Source organism: Xiphophorus hellerii, chromosome 21, assembly GCF_003331165.1.
Source record: "Xiphophorus hellerii strain 12219 chromosome 21, Xiphophorus_hellerii-4.1, whole genome shotgun sequence".
In the NCBI taxonomy this organism is placed as follows: domain Eukaryota; kingdom Metazoa; phylum Chordata; class Actinopteri; order Cyprinodontiformes; family Poeciliidae; genus Xiphophorus; species Xiphophorus hellerii.
Genome location: NC_045692.1, coordinates 7,206,477 through 7,221,149, shown reverse-complemented (window position 1 = coordinate 7,221,149; position 14,673 = coordinate 7,206,477). Strand labels below are relative to the sequence as shown.

At 41.3% G+C, this 14,673-nt stretch overlaps 1 protein-coding gene across 6 annotated transcripts in view; it reads left to right on the top strand.

Annotated features, from left to right (window-relative positions):
• col11a1a (collagen, type XI, alpha 1a) overlaps positions 1 to 13,598 on the top strand; it is a 98,472-nt gene extending 84,874 nt beyond the window's left edge. For all 6 annotated transcript variants that reach the window (XM_032551616.1, XM_032551617.1, XM_032551619.1 and 3 more), the window contains 13 exons: positions 2,519 to 2,572; positions 3,598 to 3,705; positions 4,572 to 4,625; positions 4,981 to 5,034; positions 5,763 to 5,870; positions 7,310 to 7,363; positions 7,452 to 7,487; positions 7,603 to 7,656; positions 7,753 to 7,999; positions 9,097 to 9,209; positions 9,770 to 9,838; positions 10,673 to 10,906; positions 12,146 to 13,598. In XM_032551616.1, coding sequence (XP_032407507.1) covers positions 2,519 to 2,572; positions 3,598 to 3,705; positions 4,572 to 4,625; positions 4,981 to 5,034; positions 5,763 to 5,870; positions 7,310 to 7,363; positions 7,452 to 7,487; positions 7,603 to 7,656; positions 7,753 to 7,999; positions 9,097 to 9,209; positions 9,770 to 9,838; positions 10,673 to 10,906; positions 12,146 to 12,292 — 1,332 coding nt within the window. In that variant the 3' untranslated portion in view covers positions 12,293 to 13,598. The remainder of the gene's footprint in view (positions 1 to 2,518; positions 2,573 to 3,597; positions 3,706 to 4,571; positions 4,626 to 4,980; positions 5,035 to 5,762; positions 5,871 to 7,309; positions 7,364 to 7,451; positions 7,488 to 7,602; positions 7,657 to 7,752; positions 8,000 to 9,096; positions 9,210 to 9,769; positions 9,839 to 10,672; positions 10,907 to 12,145) is intronic.
• Positions 13,599 to 14,673: the final 1,075 nt, after the last annotated feature.

Sequence of the window (14,673 nt, the reverse complement as noted above, 5' to 3'; positions counted from 1 at the left end):
CTCTATATGCCATGTGGTTGAGTAAAGCAAATCATTAGTGAACGGAAGCATCTGGAAGTCCCACTTTCTTACAGAAGCAGTAAATGTTTTTCTGAAGAGAATCATTTGAGTTTGTAAATTAACTAAACTATCCAAACATTATGATGGAAGTTGCCGACAGGGTTGCTACGGTAACAACTTTTCCCCGTGTATCTTTGCAGCTTGTTTTCCACGTTTGTAAAAAAATAATAATAATAATTAAAAAAAAAAAAAAAGAAAATAAGAAGTTACTCACCAGAGTTGAAGATAGTAATGAGATTTTTTTTTTCCTTTTGGTCCAATGAGAAAATGTGCATGTGCTGCATTTTCAAACCAAGGCTGATTGCTTCCCCACTGCGTCGACAGAAATCTGTATTCCATTTGTTATCATGGTATAAACATACGCAGCCCCTGAATGGCCAGGGGGGGATTATAGTGAGGAAGGAGCTATTTTGTAACCACACACAGGTCTTAGGTGGCTTAGGAAGAAAAGTGGGTCTAAAATGACCAGTGCTCCTCTGCAGGTCTGTCCTTTGAATGTGTAATTTCTAAGATTTTTTTATTTTTTACCTTTTGAATTTCCTGCTTTCCCTTCACTTTGCCCATACAGTAGCAACTATGTGTTTCGAAGCATTTCTATGGATTCTTGAGTGAAGGCCCGTTTAATTTCTCAAGCTCGCGTGCGGCTCTTTACCGGAACCGCGTTTCCATTTCCAGTTTCACTGGCAGTTCTGCACTTTTTATCTGGAGAAATGTTATCCAGCGAAAACCTTGGTAATCAGCATTTGAAGCACAAACCCAATAGAACGAACAAAAAGAAAAAGAAAAAGGGGCGCTTTGGGGGGAACCTTGACCAGTGAGAGGTACAAATCAGGAGAAGATGAAAGCTCCCGGACCTGAAGAGAGCTCGCATCGTGGGCTCTCAGTCAACAACACTCAGCCTGCCCGTCGGGCAGATCAGAGCAGAATCATGGCGAAGGGCGGTTTGAAGACGGAGACTAGAGGCGGAGTTGAAAGGGATCCTCGAGGCCGGGAGAGAATCTGACCGGGGGGTGGGGGAGGGGCGAAGACGCGGCCGCGCCGGCGTTGGCGTGATTGAAGAAGGCCGTGCGTTCCCGTTTGAATTTCTCAGCGTGATTGTGTGTTTCTGTGGGGCGGACAAAGGCCACTCACTCCAATGGATCTTGACATAGCTGAAGCGGCGCACGTTTGATGTCACCGGGCTACTTTCCGCGCCTACTTTGCATTTATCAACTGGGACAAATAGTCAGTAAGAAATCTAATAAAAAAGAAGGTAAAAATACCAAAACATTCGGAAGCTCAGGAGACGGTCCGATGAAATCTCTTGTAATAAACGTCCTGGGTTTTTGTTTTTTTTTTCCCCCCCAAGACAACAAGCCGTGAATATTTTGTGGTATTTTATTTAAGTTTTTTTATGGTTTGCTTGCTTTTTGTTATGCAAATTTAGGTTTTACGTTTCTATTTCATTTTTTATGATGTTTTGAAGTGGTGTGACCAGTCTCAATGTGAATCTGAAAGAGAACATGTGAAGTGTTAGAGATGTGAAGTTTTCCAGCCTCGAAAGACTTGAAGGATCCTCGAGGTAAATTAGTCAAGATTCCAGCGGAAACATCCAAAAAGCTGGTCCGCAATAAAAGAATGGTTTTATTTCCTGCCGCGCTAATCAAAAAAAATTTCCATTAGTCGGTAAAACTAGGAAAACAGAGCACATAGCAAAAGTTTTAAAGTCCTTCCAATGGCTATAAATCACTGAATTTACTGTAAATTCACCTGCTGTGGTACCAAACGTCCAGACCAGCCCCTCGAAATCCAAACTGAAAATTTAGTTACCTTTGATTAATAATTGCTGAAAAACAGGTTTATTGTGATCCGGATTACAACTTTTCAATACTTTCCTTTATTATTGCACTGCAATGTAATGTTGTTTTTTTACCTGATATTTTGTGTTTTGTTATGAACAATACTTTAAACTACCTTGTTCCTGAAATGTGCTACATTAAAAACTTGCCTTTTTTTTTTCCTCTCCTCTGCTTTCCAGTTGCTAAAAGCAGCTACATGGAGTATTGAGCCTTAGTAAGAGAAAAAGACATTAAGCTTGCTTTATTTTGCTTCTTAAAACATTTGAGCTAAATTCTGCAATTGAGATCAAATGAATTTCTGATGTTTGATCCTTAAATAGATCAATGAAGTATTCCTTCACGTATCAAATCTATACATTTTTGTAATACGACTAAAGCACATTACCAGACCGATTGGTTGAATTTTTTTTTTTTAAATCCACTTTTCTTCAGTCAATTCTGATTTAGTTCAGACGAACCATGACTGTAACCTGCAGCTGCAGACTGGCTGATAGTAACATACCCACTGTACTCTACTGTACTGCGCTATTACAGATCTGAGAAGACCATCTGCTTACGTGCATGTTGGGGTTTTACGGTGTCGTGTTGAAAAACTAAAACATTCTCCTCTGGCCCCTCAGGGACCTCCTGGAGCTTTAGGAGCCGAGGGCCGGCAAGGAGAGAAGGGCGCCAAGGTAAGAAAATCACTCCCTGCTTCAGGTGAGAGTCATCTCCATAGCATGTCACCTGATTTAAATGTTTTCCACAAAAAAACAACGCAGTTTTTTCCATGACAGATTTCATGGAAATAAACATGTTGGGAGTAAAATGAAATTCCATTGTTCTTTGCCCCGACCAAAGAAAAACAACGCTGCTGTTTTTCTTTGTCTTTCTTTGTTTGTGCTCCAAGGATCGGTGACATTAAGCTGCAATTTGCGCGACCATCAGTGTGGAGACAACACGCAGGTCGTTTTCAGTCTCGGCTCCCGTCGGCAGCGACGATCCAACTCTTCGTCGCTGCCTCCGTGGCTACTCGAGTCTGATCATCAAAATTAGTTTTTGCGATCCTTCGGTACTTTTCGTTCGCTAATTTAACAGCTGTTAGGAAAAGCCGGGGACAATATGAGACGGAGAGCAGCGCCGCCGAATCCAACCGCAGCAGCAAATCCAGCGAAAGCTGTGTTTAGAGCTTTGTCGTGAGCCTGTAATCTCTGCTCACTTCTCAGCCCAGACTTGATTTCCTGTAACTTTTCTCCATGTTTGCCGTGTAACTTTTAATTCCGACGTATTCAGCTATTCTTGTGCCCCGCTCTGAGCCTTATTTAAAGCGTCAGAAGCACATATTATTCCAGGCCCTCGCTTACTTGTTGATATTTGCCGGATATGCAAACTGCACGTTTATTTTAAACTCTGTGGCTGAACTCTGATAAAATAAAAAAAAGAAAAAACAGTCTGAAGCCCTGAGAGGCTGCAAAGAAGTGTTGACAGCAAAGTTGCAGTTTTTTTTAGGCCGCCACGCATGCTGTGTTGATATCAGTGCTCCTTTATGTCCTGTTATTTTGCTCTACATTCATATTTAAATACTTGCCAGCAACTTATTTGGATTATTTGGGCAGTGAAAACATTGTAGTCCTTTCATATGTTGGATCTGATATGAAAATATTACTTATGCACATGTTTAGCGTCCTGTTTTGATCCTTCTTTCTATATCCACATGCAGGGTGAAGCGGGTGCTGAGGGCCCAGCTGGTAAAACAGGACCTGTTGGGCCCCAAGGACCTCCTGGGAAGCCCGGTCCAGAGGGTCTGCGTGGAATCCCTGGCCCTGTGGTACGTCCTTGTTTACAGGCTTACAAAGCCTTGATTGTTTTTTACAATCTGTTGCATTTTAAATGAAAACTCCAGTGTTATACTGGGATTTTATCTTGCAGATAAAAATACCGCATACAGTAATGACAGTAGTACAGTAAATCAAAGGGAAATGATGCAGGGTAAGACTTTGTGCATAAGACTGACAGGACACTGTCATGAACATGAAGGAGTCTTCATGAATATTTATGATTCTGGTCCTGAAGTGTCATTTGGTAAATAATAACACTTTTAATGCAAAGTTGTGCTGACACTTTCACTAAAAGTCCATTGAAAGTGTCAACTTTGCATTAGAAATGTCATTATTTAAAAAATGACATTATTATGTCAGTCTTATGCACTCCCTTCAAATAAAGTGTTTCCTGATTTTAAAAAAAACGTTTTCACAAGTAAAAATGTAAAACCTGTGTTGGGCTGTGCCCCATTTACCCCAGCATCCCAAAATAAATCAATTAGAATCAACATAAAGATATCATTTCTCTTTCTCTTCGGTTAGTTTATCACATAAAATCCCAACAAAATCCAGCGAAGTTTGTGGTCAGAACATGACAACATGTGAAAATGTTCAGTGAATACTTTTACAGGCCAACTGAGACACACACACACACACCCACACACAAACGTACCGCGAAGGCATGATGATAGACTTCATGGAATAATCGATACTCCCATTTGGCTTATACTTTAGTTTTACTTGTTTATTTCAGCACACTTTTCCTCCCTGTTTGGGCTATTAATCATGGAGTCGCACACAGGAAATCAATGGCGGAGCGGTGAAAATGCAGCAGCCCCATAATGCTCTCTTCAATTGAATGGTTTTTTCACAGGGTGAACAAGGGCTGCCCGGTGCTCCAGGACAGGACGGTCCACCAGGTCCAATGGTAAGTATTCAGAGTCCGTCCCGTCTTCTCTCGCCTGTCTGGATTTATTCCTGCCACCAGTTTTCTCTCTCTCTCTCTCTCTTTCTCTCCTGTGAGCTTTTTGAACCCACAAAGTCCCACTGTAATAAAAACGCATGCTGACCTCACATTTTATGGATTTGTCTTGTCCGAAAAGCTTTTTTTTTTCTTCTTTTTTTAATTCAATGTCTTTTGTCGCGCTCTCCTTTTTTCCTCCACACCTTTTCCGCGGGAGTGTTTTTCCTAATTGCTCCGATCGATTTTTGTTTTTTCTTCTTCTTTTTTTTTTTTTTTTTTTTTCCCCTCAGCGTAATGTTTCAATGTGTTCGTCACGCAGGGTCCGCCAGGTCTGCCGGGCTTGAAAGGCGACCCCGGCTCCAAAGGTGAAAAGGTGAGTCCGTGTTTTGTTTTTTTTTTTCCCCTCCCCTCCATTTTCTTGCATCCATCTGCAAGCTTGTCTCGTCCTAAACTTAAGGCGGTATTTACAAAAGCCTCTCTGCAGCAGCGTGGCTCGGAACACCATTGTGGACTTTGTGCGTCATCTCAGAATAATTGCCATCGTTTCTTTGAACAGTCTTTTTATTTCGTTTTCTTTTTGTCTCTTTCCCTGAAAAGGAAAATGTTTTCATGGGATTGAAAAAGCAGCTGAATGTGATGCATCACTCCAATCTTTCTATTTTCCTTGCTCCTACTGTCACATTTGTTTGGTGAAGAATAACTGCTAAGGATATTCAGACGGGGCACATTACTCTATCTAAATTGCCTCCCACACCCTGACATGATGGCTTGAAAGAAACCATTTGGAAGCACACAACTGAATCTGTGTGTGGGGGGGTGGGGGTGTGTGTGTATGTGGTCTACATCACCAATGCAGTTGAATCACAGGACCCAGCAGGAGCTTGCTTATTTCAAAAGTCCTTGGATCTGTGGTGTGAAATGACCTTTGCGTTTGCACCGACTTTCTTTCATATATGTTGCCGAAGCGGCCATTGCTGTTAACACGCTTAAAGTGTCTCTCTCTCTTTCTCTCTCTCGTGAAAAGCATCTGAGACTGCAGGTATTTTTATTTTGATTTGACTTCCTCATCTGTGTGTGTGTGTGTGCGCTTTCGCCCTGCAGGGTCACCCAGGTTTGATTGGCTTGATTGGACCCCCTGGAGAGCAAGGAGAGAAGGGAGATCGAGGTCTTCCCGGACCCCAGGGCACCCCTGGTGGCAAAGGTGACTCTGTAAGTGCAGCTCGGCCTTCGACTCGTACTACCTGCATCCCGTTCGCCCTTCCCGGCTGTGGCCAAAGGTCGAGACACGGTCGCTGTTGTTTGAACTCTGCTGCATAGCAAAGTCCTGCAGCAGGCACCCTCAGACTTTCGATCTACTTCTTCTCAGCTGCAGTCGGTGATGTCATCGTTGTTTTTAGACCGTCTTCAGAATATGTAGAACGATTACAGAAGCACCAATAGAAACGTCCGAGCTTTAGACGTCCCGGAACCAATTCTAGCTAATGCCGATTATTTCTCTTTGGGAGCTGCAGTGGCAGACGATTTAGGAGCAGCATTACTTTTTCTCGCCGTCCTGCAGTGAGCCATCATTAATAATTCATATTTCAAAAAGTATGTTTATATTCCTATCTTCAAAGAAGGAAATCATGATTAATGCTGGTGCTAGCAAACAGCACGGCTAGCGTGGCTAGTATTATCAAAATCAAAAGAGTCTGTTGTTTAGTGTGCTGTGTTGAGCTTCTGTTTTACCTGCCGAAGAAAGTCTCGCTCTCTCTCACCTTCTCGCAGTACTGCAGACATGTCTGGACATGTTGGAGAAAACACCGTGTTGCCTGAGCTGCTTCTGGAAATAGCTAACTTTGAGCCTTCAGTCAGTAACAACATCCACAACAAAGAGTTGTCAGCACAGTAGCGTAGCCAGATGAGAACAGGATGAGTTTCTCACCATTAGGTCGCCGTGTTGGAACCGTTCAAGCTAAAATTCTTGCAATTTTCTTTCGGTCGTAAACTGTATCTAGTTGTAGTTCAGTAGTTAAATATTATGTTAGCATCGTTTTTGTGTTGTTTTTTTTTTCTTTTTCCTCAATCCTCCCACAGGCTTCCTGAAATCTCTGTAAGCAACATCCATGCACAAGACTGGGATTATTTTCAGGTTGTTAAATGTTTTCAGAAGCGATTTCACACACCAGATCACTTTATGCTACAAGTTTGTTCTTACAAAGCCGCCACAGTATTAAAAGCTCTGCTTTCAGTGGTACATGTTGAAAAGCAGGTGAAGCTTCTGGTGTAACAGCAGCGTTGATCCAGTTTTACAGAAACCTTTCTGAGAATTGAACTAAGTATTGTCTCTCTTTGCTTTACTCAGACGTAGCTTTATGAAGCCGAGATGTTTTATTTTATCAAAGGGCTTAAGAGTCGTTTTCTTCACGTTTAATTGTGGAATTGGATTGAAGGTTTCATTATTATTCTCTTGATAAGGTAATTACCTCACTGATTCAAATGAAAACGACATAATATTAGAATTTCATTTGCTTTCTTTTCATGAATACTAACATTCATTTAACCTCTTCATTTATGCCGTTTTGTTTTGTTTTGTTTCCAGCTCTCGTTACGAAAGCCTCAGACTGAAATTTATTTTGTATCTATTGACAAATCTTTTTGTGTTTCAGGGCATCAGTGGAGCCTCTGGTCCCCTTGGTCCCCCTGGTCCCCCTGGTCTACCTGTATGTATTATATTTCATAGAATGTATATTTATTTCCTGTATATTGCTGATCGAATACCAAATTCCTGTTCTATCCCATGTGATCCAGGGTCCTCAAGGTCCGAAAGGAGCCAAGGGTTCAAGTGTAAGTACAAGCTAAGCTACTACATATAACCTATATGTACTACCAGTTGGCTTTCAAACCAGCTTAAATAATCCATCTTTGGTATGTCTGTTTTTTGGGGGTTTTTTCCCTTCAGGGTCCTGCCGGTCCAAAAGGAGACACTGGTATAATAGGTCCTCCAGGTCCTCCTGTAAGTGATTTTAGTTCTTCTTCTATTTCCATAAGTCAAACTGATCAAATCTACACAAGGCCGAGTCGTAAACCTAGCCATGCTGTGTGATGCCAGGGCCCACCAGGTGAGGTCATCCAGCCCCTTCCCATTCAGTCGCCCAAGAAGACCAAGCGCTCCAGTGACATGCAGTCAGACGCCGCCGGCGGCTTCGTGGATTACGGCGAAGGCATGGAGGACATCTTTGGCTCGCTCAACAACCTCAAACAGGACATCGAACGCATGAAATACCCCATGGGCACGCAGAACAACCCGGCCAGAACATGCAAAGACCTCCAGCTGTGCCACCCTGAGTTCCCCGATGGTGAGTAATCCATGGCCTTCAAGTGTGGCCTACAAGTGAAAGGTTTGCGCACTTCTGCTAATTCCTTTTGACGAAAACAAGTCTTCAGTCATTTTATTGGCTTGGTTTTACGTTCTATGAAAGGAGGAACCACATTTTGTCATGTTACAGCCACGGATTTGTATGTACCTTTTCTATATGTGACAGAACAGCACAAAGCAGTTAATGTTTGTCCGTTATTTTGAAAATATCTTAAGCTGTTGGACAGAGAGCATATTTGAATGTTGGTTTTCATGTTTTGTCACAGATTCTCAATTGGATTTAGGCCTTGACTTTGACTGGACCATCCTAACACACAAATATGCTTTGGTAAACCCGTGTTTCGTAGCTCTGGCTGTGTGTTTAGTGTCATTCTGCTGCTGAACAGTGAACCTCCTGCCTGTCTCAAGTCTTGTTCATCCTGTAACAGGTTTGCCAAGTGGATGGTGTGTTCAGGGTGATTTTTCTTGGTGGAACAAATGAGTTGCAATGCAACTTGTCTAACCCAAGCACTTACATAACTTATGGCAAACTTTAAATGGAAGTTTTTACAGCATTCTTTCAAGAACGGCTTCCTTTTGCCGCTGCGTCTAACTATATGCAGATGACTGTGTTCTGGTAGATTGTCAGCTTTGCAAAACTCTTTACATTTTCAGGTGATAAATGAAGTTAGGCTACTGTCACGGTAGCATATTTTACTGAACGATAAATTGTCCCAGTAAATACTGCGATAAACGATCACATCGTCGTTTTGAGATATTTTCTCAGGTAATGTTTGGATAACGGGATAATAATGCAAGTTTGTCCTCTCAAGGACCAATAAACATTAATAGCGTAAAGAACATTAAAACAACAAATAAAACAGAAATAAAAGCCCACACACTCACAAAACCATAAATAAAATGGATTATAAAGTCTCTGTGAACAATATTTTGAAACAAAATTATTGATCATCAGAAAGAAAATTGTTGAGCTCATTTCAATTTATCATGCACTGAATTGATTGTGTGTTGTCCCTTTTTACTAAATATGTGATGTCAAGAAATGACTTCAAATTGATTTTTATCCGTTCTCTTCAGGCGAGTACTGGATTGATCCCAACCAAGGCTGCTCTGGGGATTCATTCAAAGTCTACTGTAACTTCACTGCTGGGGGTGAAACCTGCATCTATCCGGATAAAAAGTCCAATGGGGTAAGCGACTTTGGCTTCAAGGCATTAATGAACTCCTGATTTCACCGTAGTCATCAAAGAAGGTTTTGTGGGCGTGCCGTGGTGGCGTAGTGGATTATGCGACCCGTATTTGGAGGCCTTCAGTCCTCGACGCGGCCGTCGCGGGTTCGACTCCCGGACCCGATGATATTTGCCGCATGTCTTCTCCCCTCTCCTTCCTCGTTTCCTGTCAGCCCACTGTTATATAAGGGACACTAGAGCCCACAAAAGACACCCTGGAGGGGTAAAAAAAAAATAAAGGTTTTGTTTCGGCTCGGAGAAACTTTTCAGAGCATCTAAATGTCTGCAAAATCCCACAAAAGTCCTCTGGCATTAAGTTTTGTTTTTATGTTATGTTATTTCAGAAAGAAAAGCAAAGAAAACTTTCTCTTTTTTTCCTGAATAATAAACTGTGATTTTTACCCCAGAGGTTTCGCTTTTATACTATTACCATGTTTTGTTCATGACTGAGTGCAGGTTATATTACCCATGACAACGTTCACTCCTCTCCACACTCCGATGTTCTGCTTTGTTGTCTGCAGGTCAGAATATCCTCGTGGCCTAAGGAGGTTCCAGGTTCATGGTTCAGTGAATTCAAGCGCGGTAAAATAGTGAGTGTTTTTGTTTTTCACCCGTCTCTTACTGCTCCCGCCACACTCCAGTCCGCGCCGCGTCTCTTGGGTTCCGTCTGCGTTCTCCCAGTTCCTGCGGTCGGATCTTCAGTTTGAGTTTATGAGAAGCTTCTGTCAGGTTTTCATACGGTAATGTCTCATTTTTCATAATGAAAGTCAAGAGTTTGAGCTTCCCCATCAGACCGATTTATAGCTTTGTGTATTTCCGTAGGAAAAGCATGAGGTTGAATGTTTATCTGTGTGTCGCCGCTGAACTTGAAGAACTTTTAATACCTGTGGTAACCGATAACAACGGTCATGTGCTGCTCAAAGTGAGGTGTACTGTCACTAGATACACTGGTTCACCAGAAGCATTTTGAGACAAACATACTGTTTTAAATTTATTCAGTCTTGAATGAAAATGTGTGTTTAAACAAATCAGCTAAACAGGTATGGCATCTAAACAGTTTTTTTTCTGTGTTCACAAGAGTAATTGTAGTGATCTTTATCGTTTTATATAAATAGTTAGTTAGTGGAAATTTTTATCAGAGAGGTTTATAAATCAAACGGCAAAAAGTCTCCTCAAAAGGAGATAATACTGAGTTTTAAAAAACTACCTATACATATTTTAGTATCTATGCAATAGCTTAACTATGGAAAAGATCTGATTTTACTTCTCTCTTTTGCAAATAGAAAAGCGATACCTAAACCTATTGCCGCAGAACCAACAAAACATTGACTATTACATTTATTGAGTGCAATTATTAAATTATGTTAAACATAAAAAAAAAAAAAACTTTTCATAATCTTCTCTTTCTATTCCCTCCCTGACAGTTTTCCTACGTGGATGCTGACGGAAACCCCATCAACATGGTACAGATGACCTTCCTCAGACTACTGACCGCCTCAGCCAGGCAAAACTTCACCTACAGCTGCCACCAATCTGTGGCGTGGCACGACGCGGCCAGCGACAGCCACGACAAGGCGCTGCGCTTCCTGGGCGCCAACGACGAGGAGATGTCTTTCGACAATAACCCGTTCCTTCAGGCCATCTCAGATGGATGTTCGGTAAGCGGCGTCCGTAGATCAGACTTTGGATGTTGGTAGTTCAGATGCGCTGACAGGTTTCCCAGTTTTTCCTGATTTCCAACAGGGCATCCTTAAGAAGTCTTTAATTTGTAGATCTAAAATTAAGGCCTTAAAAATATCTTAAATTCATTCAAGAAAATGTAAGTCGGGCTTAAAGGCGTTAACTACAGGTCTTAAATATTGCCATGGCAGGATTATTTAATCTCGTAAATTGCATGTAGGTTTTTATCTCATGGGACTTTTCTCACATTTACATGTTTTACTAATATAAAATAGAGCAACTTTGTTTTACTTCAACCGTCCTGTTATCTGGTAGATAGTCTTGCTCTCTCTTACTCTCTCGCAGCCTGAAGGAACAGCAAACTAGCTAGCTTTGTCAGCAGCATCTTTTATTGGTAATTCACGTAGCTACTGTTGCCAGTCTCAGTTCTCTATATGTTGGTCTTTGTCCCAACGATGAGATTTCCAAAAAAAACACGTCCTAGAAAATCAAGGTTCCTTTTAAATAGCTCCTTACATCGTTTGACTAGAGTTTTGAACCAGCCACTGAAATTGGAAGAAAGCTAACTCTCGAGTCACCTTTGCTCAGTAACAACATCCACATCAAAGAGTGTGGTTCACTGAATTGTGGCATTCACTGAACAGAAAAGGCCTGAAAATAGAGGTTTAAAACCAATCAGGCCAAAACAAGCTGAACATCATCCATTTTTCCTATTATCTAAAGTGTGGTCATAAGCAGCTAATTATCTTAAAACACAAATTCGCTTTTGAACTTTATCATTTGTTAATTTACTCCCAGTACATTAACGCTCATTTTTAGATTTGACCCTTTCTCTTGAGAGCTTTAAAAAAGTACCTAAAACCATAAGAAAATCATGTTTTTTACCATTTGGTGAGCATTTTCTTTTTAAATACCCATTAAGGAGCTCTTCAGTGTTTCATCCTGTAAGCGCCTGCCTGACAGAGCTATTATTCCCGACTGAATGAGACAGCGTTGAAAAGCTGCGATTGTAGCTAATGTCGGCTGCTAACTGTGAAAAGTCCTCTTTTGTCTGGCACCTTATCCTGCTGCTGAAGTGTGTTTTGAGATTGCTGTCTTAGTTTGGATTTTCATTTTAACAGGCCTATTTATTCCCAGAATGCCTTCCACCGATTAGCTGGTATTGAACTTTGCCTCATGTCCTTTTTTTCTGTTTTCTTTTCTTTCCTATCCTGCAGACAAGAAACGGCTACGGAAAGACTGTGATGGAGCTCAACACTCCCAAAATCGACCAGGTTCCAATCGTCGATGTCATGTTGACTGATTTCGGGGACCCGAACCAGAAGTTCGGGTTTGAAGTTGGACCTGTCTGCTTCCTTGGATAAACAAAGTTAGAAACAAAAAAAAAAATGTAAAAATTAAGGACTTGATGAGGACAGGAAATAAAGTCAAGCCAGGACATCCTGGGTGCCACCAAATTTTAAACTCCCCCCTTTACCTCCAACCCTTTTTCTATGCCACATGCAAGTTTTGAATGAGCGATGGCGTGGCAGACGTGTCTTTCCATCTCTGCACGGAAGCGCTCCGTGCCACGCGTCGTAGTCGTCGTACCACACGACTACAGCACGCTACGGAAGGAAGGCGAGGGACACGGGAGCGGCGTGGCAGACGAGGAGGAGTCGGAGGTGACCCGACGGACAGGGCCTGGCGACACGAGGCGAAGCGGATCTCTTCGCCAAAATCCCCCCCCCAGGTGCTGTACGACAACAACAAATGGTGCTCGATCAAAAACACGACACACACAAACAAAAAGTACATAGTGGTGCTAAGAAAGAAGGTGTATTTTGATAATTATATATATATATATATATATATATATTAAAAAGAAAAAATGTAATTATTATTTTGTACAATACTGTTATCTCTAAATCCACTTTCAAAACTTGCATGTGTATCAGAACCTGATTCGGGCTCAGACATATACAGAGTAAGTTGAAACCATACGTACGTACATTCTGGGTTTTTGTTGGGGGGGCGGGGGGGGGTTCTTGTTGTCATTTCCTCTCTACATTCTGTGTACTCGTCATGAAGCAAATAAAAACAAATCTGAGCATTTCAACAATCCTTCTATTTTCAAATTAGACTGTATGCCCCATTGTATATAATGACTCCAAAACTTGAGGTTGTTTTTTTTTTTTTTGTGGGTTGTTTTACTCTTGTGACTGCAGGTAAAACAACTGCATTTATCACACCAGCACAAATTACGGCGACATCTCCCACTAATGTTGCGACCCTGTGCTCCTAGAAGGCAATTACGACCTCCGTTTTCTCTTTATTTAAATATATTTGTTGTTATTATTTTATTTTATTTTTTCCAGTTTCACTTTTTGTTTTTGACTGGCTTTTGCTTCGGTTGTATACCTCAGACTTTCTTGATAACCTTTAAAAAGCAAGGATTCTGTGCCCCGACTAAGCGAATAAAATTAATATTTTAGGGTGGGGATATTTTTAACGGTAAGAGAAACCTAAACTTGCTAGACGTCCACTGTTCAGATCCTTCTGTGAATGCATTGAGAAGCCCTTGCAGTAACCCATTTTTGTTGCTAAAAATGAGCAAATGTTTTATTTGTGCTGTTTTGTTTTTTGTTTTTGTTTTGTTCATTTAAATATTAAAAAAAAATGGATTCTAAACTATAGCGAGCCAAATGTCTCAGTTGTGTGTAAAAGAGTTTGGATTGTAGAAAATGTCTAAAGGCTGGATAAAAAAAAACAACTGACACACACATTTTGATATAAATGTGTTTGTGTGTGATGGTTACTTAGTTGCAGGAACCATTAACTTAGTACAAAAAAAAAAAGAAAACTTTCTCATATACCTCCTTAAAAAATTACATTCTCTCATTCCTATTTTTGTTTGAAAAGCTCCAGAAGTCATTATATAGAGAAGTCACAGAGGTGTCAGTGAATGTGTTGAACCGTGGTGAAACAATTTTATTTGCTTCTTTTGTGGGGGGCGCAGGCGTGTGTGTGTGTGCGTGGGCGTGGGTGTGTGTGTGTTCAAGACACCTTGAAACCAAATGTGTGGGTTGGCAAAAAAAGTAGAAAGAGTCTTCAGGGGATTAGAGAACAACAAAAAGGAAAAAGCAGACATTTCTTCTAGACGGCTCACCTGAGTGTGTGTGAAGGGAGCGAGCCGTGCAAACAGTGTAGAAAGGAGGGCGAATCCTCTTACGTACTTTTTCATCCTGTGACATTATAACCAAAAACGTCAAGTGTGTTTTATTTAGGTTCATGTCATGGACAGTATGTAGCACGCAACAACATGTTGTGATGCTGTTCCTGGAGTGCTGCTTTGATTCGTTCAGGCATGTTTGAGGAATATTTGGATCTCCCGTAGCGACCGTTCAGAGGCGCCTAAACACCCGCTCCTACAAAGCCCCGCCCCTTTCCCCCAAAGCTCCGCCTCGGAAGTGAGCTTCTTCTCAGTCTGACACTCGTAAGAAAAGTTAAAAAACCTCATGATGGCGGCGCATTGTTTAAGAGATGGTGTCTGAAAGAGGAGGAGGTTCTTAAAGAGACAACGGCTAAGTTCAAAGGATTAGATATGGTGAGAAGTAAAATTTGTTTTCAGTTGTTTTTAACATATGCAACACTTTTGTAACAGAACGTTTGAGCTACATTTCAGAGTTTTTGATATTTTTCTTTATCTAAAAACCTGCTGACCTGTCTGGTGGGTTCCCTCTATTTAATGACGACTGATGTCCTC